The sequence below is a fragment of the Clavelina lepadiformis genome, chromosome 7 (genome assembly GCF_947623445.1).
Source record: "Clavelina lepadiformis chromosome 7, kaClaLepa1.1, whole genome shotgun sequence".
Lineage (NCBI taxonomy): Eukaryota > Metazoa > Chordata > Ascidiacea > Aplousobranchia > Clavelinidae > Clavelina > Clavelina lepadiformis.
In genome coordinates, this window is record NC_135246.1 from 16,900,209 (window position 1) to 16,920,669 (window position 20,461).

A 20,461-nucleotide genomic window follows, 5' to 3' on the forward strand; every position below is an offset into this window, starting at 1 on the left:
TTGATTTGAACTTGAACTGATTAAAAAACACATCCGGTTAAGTGAGACTTTATATTTGTTTAACAAAGTACAAACAATAAAGAATAGCGGGTATTTTGTCATACATCTTTCACAAAATTTCAGTGACATAAATAAAGCTTAAAGCAGAATAGGTGTACTTGCTCAAAACATACAAAAAATTGCACATGACAATGTTAAGATCTGGACTCAAATATAGTAGCTATGCTAGTGCGTTGATGTAAGTCCTGTAGTGAATTCATTACGATTTTCTGATTTTTCTTTATGCATACCGAGCACAAGATATTACGCATAAACTGTTTTGTGTAAAACCGCATTTTGCTTGATCCCAAGTTGTATAAAATAGGATTCGTGCATTCAGAAAAGCGCAGAAAGAAGTACTGAATTGTCCCAAACCAATAATCAAATTGTCTGTTGTAAGGTGTGTTTGGTCGAGGCACAAAGGACCAGAACTCGTAAGCTGCAAAAAATAAAATATATGTTAGGCTGCAATATGCATTTGGTAAAAACGGTTTCCAAAAATGTCATTCTTAATAATGATAAATAATTAATCAAAGCTACGTCACAGTATGAATGGTGATTTAAAACGGAAGAAAATTACCTGTAAACGGTATATATCCGATGAAGAAACACAGAGTTATTAGAACTAATTGTAGCAGAGCTTGTCTTTCCTTTTTCCTTTGGATCGAGTTGAGTTCATCTGTTTTTGAGTGAACTTTACGTGCGATGAGTACGGAAAGCACAATTACCCCAAGTGAAGGAAAATAAAGAAATACCGGAAAACATATCCGCTGATAGAGAGTGTACACGTCAAACCTGAATCATTTGCATTTCACAATATCGCGCATGTTAATTGAATTTTTGTACTTGTCTAAAAATTCTAGCCTTTGAAAACCCTGTAGTAACCTAAGGATAAGTAAAATTTTACACTATAGAATTGTTGTGTTTTGAAATAGAATTTGAAAAATGTATTTCTAAAAATCTGCAGTAAAAAATTAACAATGTTACCATCCTTGCGCTGGGTCACATGACGGCCACCTGGCGTCTGGAGCGTCGCTGTAACGATCTCGCTCGGTAGCGTTGAACAAAATAGTTCCTGGTATAAAGCCAAACAAAAAAGCTGAAATCCAGATTGCACCAACCCAAATCTGAAAAGGTATGTATTGCTTTTATGTGATTGCAACAGTATCAGTTGCTGTTTCACGCTGATAATTTCCAATGTTTATTATCCTTCCCTGTGAGTACAACTATACAAAAACCAACCTTCACGTGAATAGGCTGCAACTTTTTGAACTGTAGAGGAAACTGAATGGAGAGATAACGAAGTAGCGCGAATGAAAAGATGTGAAGAGCAGTGGAATAATTTGTCATAATATCACTTCCCCAGAAAAACTTAAAACATAAAAATGACTCAGCATATTATGACCCATCATTTTGTTTCATGTTACGACGTGTTGGAAAAAATTGCTCGACTTTTTATACCTTGCATAAACCACTTGGCAATGGATCCCACCGATCAAAACCCCAAGTTCGTCTATAAAGAAAGATCCAGCTTATCAAGGCTGATATGAGATCGGACACGCACATAGACATAATGAAAGTCATAAAAAGATTCCTGAAAAAACATGTACAAAAAATTTTGTGGTCGGTGCACGGTATGCAACCGTTTTTTTATTTAGACAGAAGGATCGTCACACAAGTTTAGTCAAGAATTAGAATTTTAAACATTTAAATTCCTATATTTACAACACCTAACTTGGCCCAGCCGCGCGTGACAACCGAATCGAAACGAGTTTTCACGGAAATTAGCTTTGCCACTACATCAACCTTCACACCATAAATCAATTATTTATGCGGCTTAATTTAAAGTACGTGTTCTTAGTATTTACGGTGGCTTTATTCGTCATCAAATATTTGACGACCATATTTGTTCGTTGTAGATGTTTATTTTATCAAACTTTTGCGAACTACTTTTAATTTGTTGTCTGGCCAGTTAGTACATGCTTATCTTGTTATATCTACCGAAAACCCTAGTTTTAACGACCTCAATTAATTATTGAAGAGGTTATTTGGATTTACATTTTCTGTAGTTTAAATTTAAATTTTTAATCATATTTTTGGTCCAAACAGCAGTGTTTTGAAAATTGCGTTAAATAACCGAAAAACGGTTTGTTGGTTTTATTTTGAAACGAAAATATAAATACATCTATTATTATTACAGTAATAAACAACGCATGTTGCATCTATTTAAAAAAAAATTATAAATCAACAAACCTCAGAGGGGCATTCGTTGCAATCACAATTATAGTTGTGAAGTTTCCAATTAAACCAATCACAAGGAAGAGAAATATGAAAGCTGATGACGCAATAATTGCGGTTTTATCGAATGGCGGATGATATTGTCTAAAATGAAAAAAGACTAAGTTGCAAAACAAGCAATGTCAACATTTTAGTCAAAGTCATTGCAGTTTATTTTCTAAGTGAATAAAGTTTTCTTCGCGAACAAGCGACACGAATGCATCAGTTTAAAGCAGTGATTCCCAAACAGTGTGCCACCACAGATTCTCAGGTGTGCCACGAATCTTTTTGGAACTTTGGAAAAGAACTGTATAAATATTTAAAAAATAAGGCATGCAAACAAGCATATGCGACTTAAAAGCGCTCTAACTGCTTCAATAGCTGATATATAAGCACATGCCCATCCAATAAGCATATCCATCGCATTAACACGTGAAAATAAATTTTTTTAAAGCAACTTGTCTTCTCTTGTAAGTGTGCCCCAAGCGTTTTATAATTTTTCTAGTGTACCACAAGCTGAAAAAGTTTAGGAACCACTGGTTTAAAGCGAAGCTGCCGCATTAGATGATAGGGGCAAAATGTTTCACAAATACAGTACAGACAATATTGCAAATATTTGAAACCTTACTCCGGTGTTATAGCTGCAGTAGAAAACGACGTCCAGGACACGGAGCTTACATTCGTGAAGTTTAACACCGACGAGTGATTCGTTGCATGAATTAGCACCGGTGACGTCATCTTATATCATATGTCCAATCATTATCATCTTTATAAATAGTATATTGTATTCTTTATGAGCTATAAATTTGTCTGTAAGTATACGTTGAAAAGCACATTTTGCTTAAGTAGTCACGACAAAATGAGAAGACGGACCTGCCATATAAATTTAACTGCAAAAGTACGCTAAATCTTTTAAACAAACTTGCATGAGACGGACTAAAATGCGCGTATATAAACAAACCCAGGAACAATATTCCTATGCAGATAATTTCGCAACAAACATTGCTTTTATTCAACTCATGTCGGATTTTTAAAACTTTTCTTCCGTTTGTTTCCGCTCATTAAACTTGTCAAGAAAAACGTCAGCTGTATTGTCTCAAGAATGTTTAATAAATTCTTTGATTTTGTCTTCCGTAGTCTGTAACATTAAATGGCATTATATTGTACTTTTATGTTTCCAGGCAGAGCTTTCCAAAGCCACTCTGTACAATAAGCTTCCTTGTCAACTTTAATTTCTAAACAGCTTTTCACGACTTACTCTCTCTGAACGAGCTAATAGAAATGAAGGCAAACGTCTGTGCGTTCTATCTTCAGTTTAGCGCTTATGTACTGCACAGTGCACGCCCTCATCTATTACTTTTTAGATTATTGTAATTGACTCATTTGATCGAATCAATGAAACTAACCTTGTATGGCCTGAATACGTCAATTATAGTCGCTTTTTTCATCACCAGAGTAACATGTCTCATCAAAGTAACAGGTTTGCTTTGTTCATCGACAATGTATTCAATTTTCAGCGTTTCCGCTTCAGAAAAGCAAGCTTGTTAATTATAAGTGTTTGCAAACGTAAAAAAATTTCTGACCCATTATTTGTGTTTCACGATGTTCAAAAATTTTCGTTCTAACACAAGCTTCGTGACGCGATAAATGTCTGATGTTAAGCATATACAACGTACATTACTCAATGCGGTCGCCTTTAAAACGGGAGCCCTCCGGACAGAAGTACAACTATACTTAAATATTAATGAACGTTGCTTTTGATGTGATGATGGGTTCTCACAATCCTTTCATACGAAACGGCTTGTACATTTTTGGTCTCGTTTTATATCAATACTGACAAGTTTAGTGGATAAATATTTTGCCAACGTGGTACAATCTAAGTCTCTTGTATAATGTAAGCTTGTTATCCTGTCGACAACAAAATCATGCTAAATTTTACCCTGTGATGCGGGTAACAATTGGGTTTGGTGATTCAAAAATCATTATTTGCTGGCTTAGGCTGTAGTAAAATTTATGAAATAAGCTGGCTCGCATGCATTAGATGTAACCGTAGCTATAAATTTTTAGTTTTAATAAAATTTTATTTTGAAAAAACTTTTAGGTGAATGTGAAGAACGCTTCGACTGATAAAAGCGCCGTTTTTTTTCTCACCGCTCATCAGTTGATATAATTGCTGTGGAATTTTAATCCTGTATTTATAGCGTAGTTTATACGCCGCAGAAACAACAGCTGACTGCTTTCTGCTTCGAACTTTGAGGCAAGCTAAATTGTAATTGCATGCGCAGAAATTTTGTGGCGTTTTCTATGATGATTGCTGATGATGATATAAAATGCTCTGTAATGCGTTATTCTAAAAAAGTAAATCAAACTTTTTAACTAAAGTTGAGGACCAAATGGGTCGGAGTTAGATGAAATGCGGTCTTTCACTGACAAACGTTAAACCCATTCTGATCTAAAGCAGTTGCTTTTTTCTGAATTTGACACCCTCTAAAAATCATCTCGCATCCCTATGATTGGGAATCCCTGACCTAAAGCGTATAGTCCCTTCATGCCGTCAATTCCACACCAAGACACACTAACTTCTCTCAACCGTCCAGTATTACTCTTATACAGTGGGTTGCGCTTTCAGGCTGTATCTAAAATGACTTGTCAATGCGCAGCAGCTTGTCGTACAACCATCTACACATGCGCATTGTTGGTTTGAGGTGAAAAAGTAAAAGTGAAAGTGAACCACAACCTGCGTTTCCCGTAGGGTTTTAATTGACCGAGTAGAATGTCTGAAAACGAGTAACACAATTATACTGTACTTTAAAAAAGTCAACACAATGTTTGCATTGCGACGTTAAAAACCGCCGAGATGTAATTCCCAAAGTTGTCTTCTGTGCTTGCAATGCTACAGAAATGATTATAATTAAGGTCCTTTGCTACTTAATGCTATGCTATACTATGGTAAACAATTAGCACAGCATCTTCATGCAGTTACGATCTTTCCATTTGTTTTTAACAGTAGCCTAAATGTTTTTTAAACTAACTTGCGCTGAAATATATAAGAAGACGTTTGTACTAATATAAATCTTGCACTGCCGTCAAAAGTATACGATATCTAACATGCCAAGGCGTCTTTTATGCCCTTAAATACGGTATAATTAAGTTGATAAAATTATAGGATTTACTGTAATATAATTATGTGGTGCAATTATTTTGGGCTGTGACCACATCGTTTTTTCTTTGACCACAACAAATACTTGAAAATACGATTATTTCTGATTGTATTATAAGGAATTTAATTAACTACAATTCATTCTAAATGTTTGTAAATTCAACATGGATTTATCATTGTAATCGATTTTCGTAAACTTAATATTCAAAACCGATTTGCAACAGCAATGCACTAAGTTTTACACAAAAAGGGAAAATATTCGGCCTCGTAAAGCAACGAGTTTTAAACCTAACCTGAGCACGACTGCATTTTACTATGCTCCAAAATATACATATAAACATACATGCAATTTGTCCATGGCTTGCGCAGCTGCTTCTGTTATCTGGGCTATGTCAGTTATATAAACATCTCACATTTACATATTTTACAAGTTCATGCATTACCTGATGTTAGTTTTAGCGTCCACTTGCAGCACTCACAATATCTTGCCCAAGGTACCAATACACCGACATTACGTTTGAATATAAAGCCCTAATTTGTAGAGAGAGCTGCCATGTAAAGCGATTATTCTGTGATGCTGTTTACGGTTAAAACAAACAATGATCTAGCTGGGAGATTAACCGTTACTGGCAGTCACATTGTCAACGCCCCAAGTGTATTAATAACCGGTGTAAGTAATAGGCTGCGTTCACCGTTGCGGTGTATTCCTCCTTGTATGCAAGAAGGTATAGTCGAAATTTTGAGGTATAGGCTTCTACAACTTTTTTGCTTTATAATTAAGTTTCTTTGTTTAAAATACATTTATAGCTTTAATACCAACACCGTTTGACATGGCATTTTGATACCAATTTTATGAATATCGAAAAGTGTAACTTAGAAATTTCCTATTAACAGCTAAGTTATTCCCGTTTGCAAAGTCTGCTTTAGTCCCTCCTTAAAGGAAGAAGACTTCTTCCAAAGTCCGCTGCATGAAATAGATATTTTTCACCTGTTAAAGCAAGCTCTCTTTGTGTCACATACCAACGAAATTCTGTCATCATTAATCTGTTTCAAATATTCTATTTATTGCTCAGGAAGGAAATTGTACGACTTCATTTCTATCTTTTGTTGAACTCGGAAGAAGTTTTATTGCACGAGACATCCCATTGTCACTCGCTTTATTAGCTAAATACCTTTCACTGGACTATTGTATTTTATCGAAAAGTAAACATCACGTTCTTTGCCACAGACGCCGTTTAAAGTTAAGTTACTTGGACGGTTTTTCACAAGAAACGACTCATTATTTTCGCTTTAAACCGTATAAATTGCATTTAGTGCTGTTATTTCTGCTCCCTATATGATTTTTATTGTGAAGTGTATTGAAACTCATAAATGCAGGTTACATAAAATAGGCGTTAAACTTTGATCTAAACTAAAGCGATAAATAGATCTCGTAACTTCATAAGTTAACTTTTGCCACATACTCCTTGTGGAAAAAATGTCTACAAATCCCTGCAAATTACAGAATGCTGTTACTTTACACATCCAAAATGAAACTATTATTATTGTCAGTGTAATTTGGCTGTAAACTTTTTACAAGCCTTTCAGCTCAACCTTCGTTTTTCTCTCGCGTCAGCGTTACAGCTCGTCCTTCACAATTAACTACGATATTACGCTTATGATTACATAATATTATAAAAACAACTTTTTTAAATTTTGCCTCATATGAAAATACACTGGTAGTTTTCGACGTGTCTTGAAAGTATTTCAGATTTGTTTTCTCAACCAGAATTTGAACAAGAAAACAGGTTACCTCCTTTAAAGCTAACCTTTAAACCTGCTATTATAACTTATCACGTAATATCTTGCATGTAGAGGAAGACGGCAGATTTAGCCGACGGCACACTTGATCGTGCAGTCTATGCCTGATGGAAACAATGAATGGTGCGACTAAACTTAGTAAGAGGTATCCCGTGCTATACCTTTCGTTGCATATAGCCCAAGTTATTTCACATTTTCAACATCAACAGCAGTTATAGAGGGCTATATAAGATATAGTTTATAGAACGCAACATTGAGAATGACAAATATACGTTATTCCGTCAAAGGCCATTATGTTATTCGTTACACTATATCTCATAAGGTTGATATCTGTATTATATAAAATATTCTTGACGTTAACATTTTGAAACATGTAACGGGTGTATTTTATTTCAATGAAATTAAGCATCACGTAACCATTCCGTAATTCTATACCAATTTTATTCTTTTTCGCATAACGCATCCAGGCGACGAATATACTTTTCTTCAATCGAATACATGGCTGGAAAGCGCAACAACAACTGCTGCTGCCTTAGTATCGACATTTAGTGGAGTTATGGCAAAACAGCCTAAATCTATATATGGCCTAGCACGCCTAAAACGAAAAAATGATTGTGCTTCTTCGCGCTTGCATTAAAACATTCTGCTTTCAGGAAGGATCTCTATCACCATTTAGCCGGGAAACAATTATGAAATATTGCCACAAGGTGTCCATAAGGAATCGGTTTGTTAGGAACCATTTCATGCGTCGTGCATCTCACATAAAAATGTTAAATATTTTTTAAGCTTAAAGACTAGTATGCACTGCATAACCTACAGACAAAACATGATATTTTTATTCTATATTTGATTTTTTTCTCCCCGAGTATATTTATAACTTATTGCACAAAAACATAACTTTTACCAAGATCTAAATTCCGCGAAATATATTCTACAGATGTTATAAGAATGAAATAAAACAATCACATTACAAAACTTTGTTTAAAATGTACAATCAAAAGTTTTCCCGCCTGGGGAATTTGTCCATTACAACGGCTCAGGCAGTTGATTGGTTGTTGGCCCTGGCAACGGTATGTGACGTGGAAGAAAGGTCAACGTCACTGGTGGCTGACGTCCTGCTCACGACTTTCGACGTTTTTCGGCCCAAGGAACAGCACAGCTTGGTGACGATTAACTTTTTTGTGTAGTGACGCATCTTACTCGAGCCGAGATTGTAGAGCAGCGGATTCATGCATTCCGAGAATCGCAGAAAGAAATATTCGATCATTCCGAACCAGTAATCAGCTCGGCGGTTGTACATCGTGTTTTCTCGCGGTTCTACTGACCAGAATTCATAGGCTGCAAAACATAAATTGGTCTCATGTGCATTGCTAGCGTTTTCTGCTTTAAAGCTATTTTCATTAGGCCTATGCCTAAAAAAAATTGCAAGTGTTATAGCCAGGCTATAGGCTATAGAAGCCAAGTTTGACAATTAGTTGTTACGGAAATGCAACGAAAGATAAACTGACTGAGTTCATCATACCAAAAATCTTTAAATCGTTACTGATGTTATAACAATAAAGTGTTTTAAACAGATATCGAGAGAATTCCCGCGAGGTTTACATTTGTTGTTTAGGGAAGGTCAATAACAGCGCGATTGTGTTTTAGGCTTATAATAATTTTTAAGGCATTCTCTGCCTTTTACCTGTGAAAGGTATGTATCCGATTAAGAAAGAAAGTACAATAAGCAGAAGTTGCAAGACAGCTTGTCTCTCTTTTTTCTTCTTTTTCTCGTTATTGGTTGACGAACCCATTTTGCTTAAACGTGACCGCACGGTGGCGCCAATGAGTATTGAAAGTAAGACCACGCCTATGCTCGGCGCGTAGAGAAGCGTGGAATAGCAAATTTTCTGGTAAAGGGTGTAAGTTTCATACCTGTTAGAAAAATTAAAATATGCTGAAAATGTTTGAAAAAATGAAATATGCTGCTACGGGATATCTTAGCAGTCACATCGCACAATACAAAACATGCTATCTGTGTGTATAGGCCGTAGGGTTGCCATACCGTCCGGAAAATTCCGGACATGTCCGGAATGTAGGGTTAAATTTTGCGTCCGGGAGGAATTTTAAAAAATGCTCAAATGTCCGGAATTTTATGATGGGCGTTTTGGGGGAATTAGAATTGCGGGAATAATCCTGTAAATCAGGGGTGTCCAACACGTGGCACGCGACGTGTCTGAGTTGGACACACCTGCTGTAAATTATGTTTAACTTTAAACATTGTACATGTCTTTTGGTGTTCCATGGGCTATTATCTCACTTACTACTTTGATATTAATGCCTTGGACGTTATCTTTGCTGGTATCATTTTACTGCATCTGCAATCGTACTGTGCACACTGCCAATCCAGAACATTGTTATTTCGTACCGTGTGCATTTTTTTTACTACGAGGTTGTACGGAATTATGATGTAACAGAGAGTTTTCCTTATCAATGATGTTTACCACTTAGAACTTTCTGGAGCTTTGGAACTTTCTTGAACTTATTGACCGTTGTGCTGAATCAGAATTGGTTAGATATAGATCACATGCTGCGAAAATTACTAGAACATTCCAACAGTCTATAAAAGCAGGCGATTTCGCACATATAATCAGAGATTTACTTAAAATGTCAAAGAGGAGGAAGCCTAGTGATTTACTTAAAATGTCAGGAACCATTTGGTTCAGTTATTCTGGTGGCTAATTAGCCTACTTTGTTTTTTAGATTATGCATTTTTAGTTGGGTTGTATTTATTGTTAATAAAAAAAGATATTATTTCAAATGGCTAATTCTAAACGAAAGTGCGCATTCACTAACGAAATGCAAAAAAAACATCCATGTTTTAGAAAAGGCAGGAATGATTATGAGGCAGAATGCTTGGTTTGCACGTCAGGAACCTATATATCTGTCGTGCACAAAGGTAATGGTGATTTAAACACACATCTGGAATCGGAAAAACATCGCAAAGCAGTAAGAGGGGCTGTTGCATCAACGAAAATGACAAATTATTTTGTTACAGCAGGAAGCAAATGCGAAGATGAAATCACTGCCGCAGAAGGCACTCTTGCATTTCACGCTGTTAAGCATCATCATAGCTTTTTGTCCATGGACTGTACATCTGTTTTACTTAAAAATATTTTCCCTGATTCTAATATAGCGAAGAAGTTTAGTAGTGGCCGCACAAAAACAGAAAAAGTTGTTACTAGCGTACTTGCGCAATATTCTATTGATGCTGTTCTGAAAAGTTTTGTTTAATAAATAAAAATAAGTTTTATAATTCATTATTTTAGTTTTTCTTGGTGTCTTACTACTTTAGTTGTCCCTGACGATAGGAATCCAAAATAGTTTCATACTCCTAGTAAAATATGAACTACATTTGTCTGATAAGGCTCGTTGCTCTGAAGCTTCCCGTTTTTAAGCACAAAAATATAGTATGCCTGACCAGAGGTCAAATCAGAGATGGCCCAAAAGCCTAGTGAATTCACGACACTATGTTCAAAAATCCACTCGGTTATACAATGGATAGGCTAAGCATTGCTATTGTGACGTCATATTGACAGACAATGTGTTCATTTTAAAAACCGCTAGTGGGCACTAAAGAGTGTCCGGATTTTAGGCCATGAAAATATGGTAACCCTAGTATAGGCCCCATACCATATACAGAGTAGTTTAAAGTTTATTTAACGTTTCTTTCAATGAAGATACATTCGTCACGCAAAGATTTTCTAAGAGTAAAACTGTTTTTATTTTATTGGCTTAAAGTTGATTCGGGAAAATTGCTGAAATATATGAAACATGCCATTTACCACTCGCTGTTGATTGTACAGGCAGGCCATCGCGAATCGGGGGCGTCGCTATAGCGATCTCGGAATCTCGCTCCAAAAAATATAAAGAAAGGAATGAAACCGATGAGGAATGTAAAGACCCAGATGGCAGCGATCCAAATCTAAGAAATCATTGAAATTTTCTTGGTTTTGTTGATGGTGATATTACCCAGTCAAAAATTATGTAGGTTTTATCTATGGGCCTTACCTGGCTACGAAGTAGCATGTATGGCTTATGTGTGGGCTTGCTTAGGAATGGCCAAATCATTAAGTGCCAAACAAGGGCCATACATGGCTTTTGTCTGTGATTTTGCAAAAACATTTTTGTTTGACTGTATTTACTTTATCATGATAACAATTGCAGTGTTTGTTGCATTTCATTATCGTGTAGTTCAATATTTCCATATAATTTTTCTCAAAACCTTTGCCTAACTTTATGTGCGAAAAATGGAAGTCATATAGTAATTTATTGAACTTTTAAAAACGCAAATAATAAGATGTTATTGGCAATCAGTCTATTGATACGTTTAAATCAATGCCTTTATAACACAATATATATACAATATACACTAATCTTATATTATAAAGGCATTGTTTAAATTAAGAAATTGTTTATAAGATCTAGCCTACAGCAGGGTTGCCCAAACTTTTTTGTCCCAAGATCTACTTTATAGCCAGCCTCCCGCGGCCAACCAGTTTAGTGTCGATAGTGTATCACAAATCTACATACATCGTTTCCGCTATTTCTTCATACATCTTACTTGCTAATCTCAACCGTTTTTAAATCAAGCCCCACCATAAAAAGTTGTTAAAGTAGGTAACATAAACCATATTGTGATGTCACAATATTTATAGCAAACATAGCTCGGATGCAAAACTTGAATGGATGAAAATGATTTCAAAACCCATAATGAAAATTTTTAAATTTTACAAATAAAAAAATTCACAATTTACAAGCGTGTAATGTTGAGCTAATAGTGACGTGTTTGACCAACGCAAGTAATTATTTTGCGCGATAATTCAGCGTGCATGCAATTTGTGAACGCATGTATAATTTACTAACACGTTATTATGAAACTTTCGGCCAGGCTAATATCTTATTTAAGCGTTGTAAATTGTGAACGCGTACGCAATTTGTGAATGTGTTCGCAATTAACGATAGTGTTGAAAGAAGCGAATTCTAACGCATATGGCTAACCGTAGTCTACGGACGTTTATTTTCTCTACAGTATCTCTTTAATGCTGCCCGTCATTGTTTTCCTTGGTTGTGATATTTCACAATAACTGTCAAAAGCAAAGCTATAGGTTAATACTTTTCATGCGATGTCGAAACTAATTGATGTCGATTTCATAAATTGTTTTGGAATTTAAAATACCGCGACGACGCCAAGACTAGGAAAGTGCATGGAAAATAATCGATTATATCGTCCCAAACGCATAGATGGAATCAGCTGAAATACGCCTACTAGTTATTAGCAACAGGCAACAGTTGCTCATAAAAGCCCGTTAAAAATTGAAGAAAACTAATTATCTAACGTTTACTGAATTACTTGATTAATCACAAACCAAACAGTTACACGTAAATTTTATTTTGTAATGGCTTTGCGGTCAACTTGGGATCTGTCCGCGGTCCACCGGTAAATCGCGATCAACTGGTTGAGCACTCCTGGCCTACAGAGTTTGTCTTAATTTCAATAGTTGTGTACTAAATACGTCATAGATATTGAGAACGTCAAAAGTAGACAATTCCTGGTTCAAACATAATAAGTATTTCAACTGGTAAGAACCAATTGCAGGTATAACATATTAATATAACTTACTAGTACTAATACTTAAGTTTGTTTTCACTTGTTACCTTTTGAGAGTTTGCTAAATCAAATTCATTTAACGGTTAAGATTGATTGAGTTGAGTTAAGTTGAGTCAAGTTTGAGTTAGGTTAAGTTAAGTCGAGTTAAGTTAAGTCAAGTTTGAGCTTAGTCGACTTACTTTTCCGTGTAGCAGTTTGAGCCTTTTGAAATGAATAGGAAATTGGATCGAGATATACCGGAGCAGAGCGAAGGAAAAGATATGCAACGCCGTGACGTAATTGGTCATCAAATCACTCGCCCAATAAAACTGAAAAAATATTGTTGCAACAATTTCTAATGACTTGTGAAAATAAACGCGACCGGTTTATATAAACAAAGCTTGCCGTTCTGTGAAGTTTAAATCTTATGATGGATTGGATTCAAATATAACACTGTTTGGTGAATTTCAATTTGAATTTAGCAAGCCACTTTTTTTATAAGTCGTTTTTTGCATTTGTAGATATTTGCTTTGGCGAAAGCATTATTGCAACGTATAAAGCAGTTTTATTCATCAAAAATTGAAAGTTACCAAATATATTAAATTTTCATATCTATCACTATACTTACCCGACAAAATACTTCAGGCAACGGAGCCCAAACGTCAAAACCCCAAGTTCGTCTGTAGAGGAAGAGCCAGCTGATCAAAGCTGATATTAAATCGGATACGCACAAGGACAGGATAAAATGCATGAAGATATTTCTGTAAAAAGCAAAATTTTGTAATAAAATTTCTGCTACTCCGCCTACTCTGTAAGAAATGCTGCAATGAACAATGACATCACAAACGATCCATAATTTTAATATCCACAAAAGCCGAATTAATGACAAGATCGATTACTTAAAAATTAATCTCTTGAAACTGATGATATCACAGCTGTTTAAACTAAATTACTTGGTGTTTAAACGATTACTAAACTGCTTGACAGTTTAATTACTTAATACATTAAATTATATAGATCGAAATATATCTGATACAGTTGTTTAACTTGAGAAAACAGTTATGATCATATAGAAAATCTTTATTTTAACATACGTTTCATTTAGCACTGTATAATCAACTGTTCTCAGTATACATCAATCGTTTCCCAGGGCAGAGAAATAACAATTTAACGTCTTGAGACCGTATAGTTGAATTTTTTCGAAGTGTTTCTATAGATATGCTATTTTTGCCTTTCCACTTCATAGATAGTTATTCATTCGTTTTCTGCTATCTCATGTTTATTATCCATCATCTTATTTTCTAAGCGTATAAAAACTTGGACTTGAACCGTTCAAGAAAATGGTGTTTATAGCGTTTTAGTAAAGAGTTTCACTTAAGCCACTTCGCTACGTGGATATTGCAGGATTACATTTTGTTGAATTTATACACTTTAAACAATAAAAACATGTAACGCTAGGAAAGATGTACTTAAGTTGTGGGGTGGTTGCGATAACAACGATCGTTGTGAGGTTTCCTATTAAACCAATCACAAGAAAGGTAAAAATGATAGAAGCCGACACAATGATTCCGACGTCATTGAAAGGACGAACATACGGTCTGAAAAAACAAAGCACGCAATTCATACCGTGTACTGAAGCGGATAAGTATAGGAAATTGTCATGTAAAGACCAAACCACGTGAAATAGATTACTCAAACTATTCACCCAGCAGCTCAATTATATTTTATGAATTTTAGATGTTAACCGTATATTGAGTCATATGGCAACATCGCACGTACGTACGATGCCGCACTGTGCACAGTCAGTCATACTTTTATCATATTGTTTAACTTAGGCAATATTTAAATTAAAATAGTAAAAAGCTTAGTTTAGAATACTTAAGCATGACGTCAATGAACATCGTCGTTACTCACTCAACTGTCGCCATTTCCGAAGTTTCGTTTGCCAAAAAAAATGTTGCATTCAATATCGCCATCATAAATTCACTTGTTTTGTAGTTGTCGAATAAAACTTTTATAAGAAACAGTAATAAAGCAAGAATAAGAACTTGATAAATTTAATGGTTTTTAATTTTAAGTCAAAAAATGTTGGTAATAACCCAAAATAATTGGATGCTGATAAAAGTTAACAAAATACAGAAAAGCTAAATTCATTCCAATTATAGATTAACCAACACTGCACTGAAATCTAACGTTATCACGTATACGACACTGCTTTAGGCGCAAGTGCATTGCAATCATTACGCAATTATGTAGAAGAAGCTTTATAATTATCCTTAAGCCTAAAAATACAACAATTTATCACAAATGTAAATTAACAAGCTTTCTACTTCACTCTCGCACAGATGCAAAAATTCCTGCACTAAACACAGCTGAATCAATAGCTGTGGGTTTACGACAGCTGCCTCGCGCTTTCTTGAGTCTGAATTTTGCTTCATGAAATAAAAGTTTTCCTGCAATGCTCATAACAACTAGCGTGTAGGATTTATAACAGTAGCTTGTTCCAATTGCTGTTCCACAAAACTGCATATTCATTCTGCGGCAAATACAACCTGCTGTTAGTTCTTAAAGCACATGACCATTTTGCGGTTGTGTGCCTATATACCTCATCGACACTCTCTCTTTCTCCTCGCCCACGCAGGCATTTATAAGGGGTCGTTTTCTTGTAAAACTCTTTTTCCTGTCGCGTGCTTTTTTATCCTGACGCCATTTATCTAGGGACCCGACGCAAGCCGGACAACTCTGCGGCCCTGGTATTACCAATGTCAGAGATGGGACGAATTAATAACGACTCAAATGAGCTGAGCCGAGGACCGTATACACTTTTGTTTACTTTTCGGACAAGTGTTGGGTAGATATGAAACAATTCACCAACAGCAAAAAATATTAATCATATAATGCAGCAGGGTTAGACGACTTGGTTTTTATAAAATATTAGAACGGTATTTCGACTTCTGTCGCTTAAGATACACGCAATTACGTTTAAGATAACTCCTGCCCACGTATATTTACGTCAGTGTACATCACAAGTAAGTGAAGGTGTCGTCTCCACACAATTCCATGCAAGTGTTGCAATACATAATGCAATAATACTTTAGCTCACGCTGTATTGCTTCAATTTCTGCAAAAGCGCAAAAACTTGCTTCTAAAATCATAACAGCGCTTAACGGTGTTTTTAAGCCTATATATCCTATATAGCCATAAAGCATATCAAAACTACTGAATTTATATGGCATTGTAACTTCACGACCAAAACGATAATATACTTATGAAATATTAATGTTAGCTTCTAAAAATTATTCGCTATATGCTTTACTGGCGATAAAGCAGCAAAACCCGACATGGCTATTTTTAACCTTTCTTCTTTCCGTCATACACCGGAATAGTCATGTTATTTTCAGGCTATCTTTGCAAATTCGTGCTGCTATATATTATGACGTATTTGGGACCTATGACGTGAAACTTTGTCTGATTACCCGATGAAACAAGCATGTATCTTCAAAACAAACCTGTGAACAAGAAATAACTGCACTCATGAAAGCGAATTTAACTAAGCATTACAGAGGAAAAAGCGGATATTGAATAATATTAAAATAATTTTCAAGCCATCGTAGATTTTCAATAGTTATCTATACTTATACTTTTTTAAATCTTTTATTTCCATGCATACACTTATAGTATACCAATATGCTAAGTTTGTCTTGAAAATTGTTACTGCTAGTAACAAATTAATAATTTATTTGCGTAGTTGCAAAAATCGCTCTTGGCTATTCAACTTTATACTAACAATAGCGGTAGTGAAAATAGCACTACAACAGAATTTACAAGTATAAGAAAAAGAATCATACGGAGAACATAACCAAAAAATTCTGTTATTGTAGCACAACCGGTTTTCGAGTAATTATCATTCTTAACTTATGTTTAACTTAATATTTTCTTACAGGTATTTAGTTACATGTCAGAAGAATAAATGCATTTTGAGATAAAATTGATCATTGCTTGTTTGATAAAAATTAACTCTTTCTCTCCAACTTTTGACGTTAACCAAAACCTATCAAGATGACGTATTTGTTAATCGTAATTCTGGTTATTTTCAATTGTCGTCGGAAGTCAAATTTTGTGGTTGATTTGTTATTTGACAGCGTTTACGAGGTGCAGTGTTTATTGTTGCAAATTAGTTCTGTTTTTTTTCGGCTTTTTAAATTGCCATTTGCTCGCAATTACATAGTTACGTACGAAATTTACGCATTTCTGACGCACGCACGAAAGTCGTTTCTCCATAAAATGAAAGCAATCAAAAGTTGCACGTTCACTTTTCATTTGATTTTTCGTAAAACTAATTTGGTCTCAGCCGTTTGTGGTTACAAGGTCAGCCATATAGATATAGCAGGAAAGTTTACTTTGGGTCAATATTTTGATTTATCTAAAACGTTTGGATCGAATCATTTAGAAGTTTCAAGTGAGTGTTGAAAAATCAAAACGCCATATTGCAATTAACTTGCAGCTATCTATAATATATACCTGTTTTAAAAATCTAATTTTCTTGATTTACACCTTTGCTTTATTTTTCATACAAAAAATCTCAAGTTTATAAATTACTTGTTAACTAACCTATAACAAAAATGGGAAGTACATGTAGTATAGCCTGCCTAATTACCTATTTACAGGTATGAAACATGATTTCTATTGTTTATAAAACTAAAGCTCTTTTCACACAGCTCCCGCACACAAAGCCCTAGAAGTAAGATTGTAAAACTTTTGTTCATGCGATGACGAATCCGAGATGACGTCATGTATTGGGCCTCCCACATGACGTGAAAGCATTACTCGGGTTATAGCTGTTGCAAGATTGCGTATAATTATGGTGAAAAGAGCCGTTTAAAGATTTGTTTTTTTGTTTCAAACATCAAAAGGTGCATGGTATGCAATGGTGTAAATGTCTTGTCTCGTCTTGTCTGTAACGGTACTTCGGAAATATTGAAATATTGTATGTTGATACTGTATGATACTGTTTGATGTAAGCGTTTTTATTTCAAAGCTAACCGTTAACTGCTCAATTTATCCAATCTAGAGAGCGGGGACATGGCAATGTACAAGTTAGAAAACACGCATAATATTTAGATGCTTCAGACAATGCTGACATTTTTCACATATAGGCACTAGTTGTTCTAGGAAAGTGTTGCATATAACGTAACTCTGCAAAGCATAAATTATAATCATAAACAAATTATTGAAAATTGCTCTTTTTTGAGTTAGCAATTAATTTCACATTTAATTAGCACTAATGATAACACAGGACAAGTCACAACCTATAATTGATAGGTCGCTTGAACGGAAGTTCACCGTTAAAAAGCACTTAGCTGTATGTAATATGTATATTTTATATCATGTTATTACATAAGTCGCTTTATTTCAAGGACTCTGCGGTCACCAATGACGTGACACAAACAACATTTTCTGGCGCTGTCCAACAATTAACAGGTTTTAAAAATTTTCACAGGTCAATCATCTTGTACCGGTGTAGTCTTGCAGCCTATTATTAATTTGAAAACATTTTCGAAAACCGGTCACATATACCGCTTGGTATAATGGCTGACTTTTATGTACAATTGTACACTTATGTGCCTAAGTACACACCCGACCTGGCGCATATGCTACAAAATTCCTTATTTAATATTTTACTGTATTTTTTGAGAGGGTTGAAAAGGGGGGGCGGGGTAATTTTTATTTTCTGTTATACTTCTAAAAATTTTACGAGACAAATTTCAAACGAGCGTAAATATATTGCGCAATGTAGACATGCGTAAACTTGTATACCGGAATAAACCCTCCAACACAAGAGATAGTATATGAAGTGTTATAGTTGGCAAGTTTTAAGACAATTTTGAGTGTGTTAGTTTTTTTAATAGTATAGCCTATTTCATAAAATTTAAGAATTTTGCAAAAATGTTCATTATGTTATAAACCTTTTTTTAAAAACTTCCGTAAAACAGAAGAAACATAAGCACTAATCTTGAGCAATACTATAAGCAATACTATATTCTCATCATAAGATATCTCACTTTGATTAAGCATGTTATTATTTCGTTTTACTGCAACCTACAACTTTTGCCGTAGAAAAACTGTGAGCTTGTAACAATTTAACAGAAAGCTCCTTGAAGTTTTAAAGCACACCAACCAAGCCGTTTATCTTTTAAAGAATAGAAGAACAATAAAACTATAAAGTTTTACAAGTGTGACCTTCCCCCAAACTGCATACACTTGGTCTCATCAAAAAGCCAACTGTATTTTGCGATAAACGCATAGGTTACATTTCGTCAATAACTACATAAAAAAATAAACGTCCCAACGTGTGACTGATTAGCGTAGAAAAGGAAGATAGATATGAAGCGAAGGAACGTGAACCGTATGTAAATTTAAGCTGAAATGCAAAAGCATATAAACAGGTGGTCATATAAACATAAGTTGTTTGTATTTTAAGTTTTGTAGCTTGTGGTAAGCATTATGTCAAATACAAAAACTTTGATTCGTGAAAGGACTTGGCCAGATAGTGCGTGCTGGTTTAAAATACACTATGTTAGGCAAGTACTCATCATTTAGTTGATGACTTATATTTCTGTTTGCATTTTACCACCGTGCAACCTCATGCGTGGCTGTTACGTCTGGTATTTCCTACATTTTACCACTTCCTTGTAATGATGAATGTGCGGTAAGTAGCAGCTGCAAAGAAGCTAAGTTTTTTCAGATGCGTGTTGGAAAGGCACAGATGAGACAGTTTCCTCCTCAAAATAAGAACAACACGATTCCTACATACTTATCTGCATACAAAGATACTATAAAAGGCTTGTCGAAATCTAGAAAATAAAAATCTTCATATAAACATTGCAGACAACCGCGACAGTTATTTCACGCACGTGATTTGGTGACCGCATCAACTTATAGAACGACCTGTATTGAAACACGACTTGTCATGAACGGAGTTTTATTAATATTCCTCAATGGACAATAATATAACCCGGGCAATCGATATGACATTTCTGTTTCTAGATTTTGAGATGTTGCTCGCTTACTAATCGAACGTTGTGGTTGAGACAACGAAACGTAATGCATGCGAAAGAATTGCAACATTTCACGTATAAATTATTGCTTATTTCACCGTTGTTCAAAAATTGCTTTTTTGTCTATAGCGACTGAAATAACGATATTGTCGCTATAGACGTAGGCTGCTTTGAAACCAAACCGTCGATAATCTCATTGCTTTATTTCAATGTTATTCGCTTGCGGCAGTGCCGGAATTACTGTCGTAACTTATAAACGTTAAAACTTTTCCATTCGTCTTTAGTATAACAGACTAATTGTAATCACCAAGTCACCCTCACTAAAGGCTGTGACCCATAGAAGTTTACTATATAGCTTATGCAAGGTTAAAAAAACAAACATAAGGCTTTTGGACTGTTCAAAACACTTTATCCATGAAATACTGCACTGGTCATATTTGGTAAATGTAAATATGATCTCGAATAAAGTGTTGCATACGACCATGCACATAGGCTAGT

General features: G+C 35.1%; 2 protein-coding genes across 4 annotated transcripts; both read right to left on the reverse strand.

Moving 5' to 3' along the window:
• Window positions 1-37: 37 nt before the first annotated feature.
• On the reverse strand, window positions 38-6,023 carry LOC143464767 (growth hormone secretagogue receptor type 1-like). 3 transcript variants are annotated; one of them, XM_076962744.1, is made up of 8 exons: window positions 5,920-6,023; window positions 2,945-3,054; window positions 2,293-2,421; window positions 1,501-1,633; window positions 1,282-1,410; window positions 1,027-1,166; window positions 620-834; window positions 38-478 (listed from the first exon to the last, which is right to left on the reverse strand). In XM_076962744.1, the coding sequence occupies exons 2-8, from the start codon at window positions 3,052-3,054 to the stop codon at window positions 195-197; spliced, it is 1,140 nt and encodes a 379-aa protein (XP_076818859.1). In that variant the 5' UTR covers window positions 5,920-6,023; the 3' UTR covers window positions 38-194. The 3 variants fall into 3 exon arrangements, with proteins under 3 accessions (XP_076818859.1, XP_076818860.1, XP_076818858.1); XM_076962745.1 differs by having other exon boundaries at window positions 1,501-1,552; window positions 2,945-5,209; window positions 5,920-6,010; XM_076962743.1 differs by having other exon boundaries at window positions 2,945-5,209; window positions 5,920-6,010.
• Window positions 6,024-8,103: 2,080 nt separating this feature from the next.
• On the reverse strand, window positions 8,104-16,012 carry LOC143464768 (neuromedin U receptor homolog nmur-2-like). The gene is made up of 7 exons (XM_076962746.1): window positions 14,820-16,012; window positions 14,375-14,503; window positions 13,534-13,666; window positions 13,106-13,234; window positions 11,101-11,240; window positions 8,961-9,190; window positions 8,104-8,614 (listed from the first exon to the last, which is right to left on the reverse strand). The coding sequence occupies exons 1-7, from the start codon at window positions 14,882-14,884 to the stop codon at window positions 8,313-8,315; spliced, it is 1,128 nt and encodes a 375-aa protein (XP_076818861.1). The 5' UTR covers window positions 14,885-16,012; the 3' UTR covers window positions 8,104-8,312.
• Between the last annotated feature and the right edge of the window lie 4,449 nt (window positions 16,013-20,461).

Coding starts and splice junctions, on each gene's coding strand:
- LOC143464768 (XM_076962746.1), bottom strand. CDS start 14,884: ATGATGGCGATATTGAATGCAACATTTTTTTTGGCAAACGAAACTTCG. Junction 14,504..14,819: donor TCGGAAATGGCGACAGTTGA/GTGAGTAACGAC, acceptor TTGTTTTTTCAG/ACCGTATGTTCGTCCTTTCA. Junction 11,241..13,105: donor TCAAACTGCTACACGGAAAA/GTAAGTCGACTA, acceptor ATGATTTCTTAG/ATTTGGATCGCTGCCATCTG.
- LOC143464767 (XM_076962744.1), bottom strand. CDS start 3,054: ATGACGTCACCGGTGCTAATTCATGCAACGAATCACTCGTCGGTGTTA. Junction 2,422..2,944: donor ACTGCAGCTATAACACCGGA/GTAAGGTTTCAA, acceptor TTTTCATTTTAG/ACAATATCATCCGCCATTCG. Junction 479..619: donor CGGATATATACCGTTTACAG/GTAATTTTCTTC, acceptor TATTTTTTGCAG/CTTACGAGTTCTGGTCCTTT.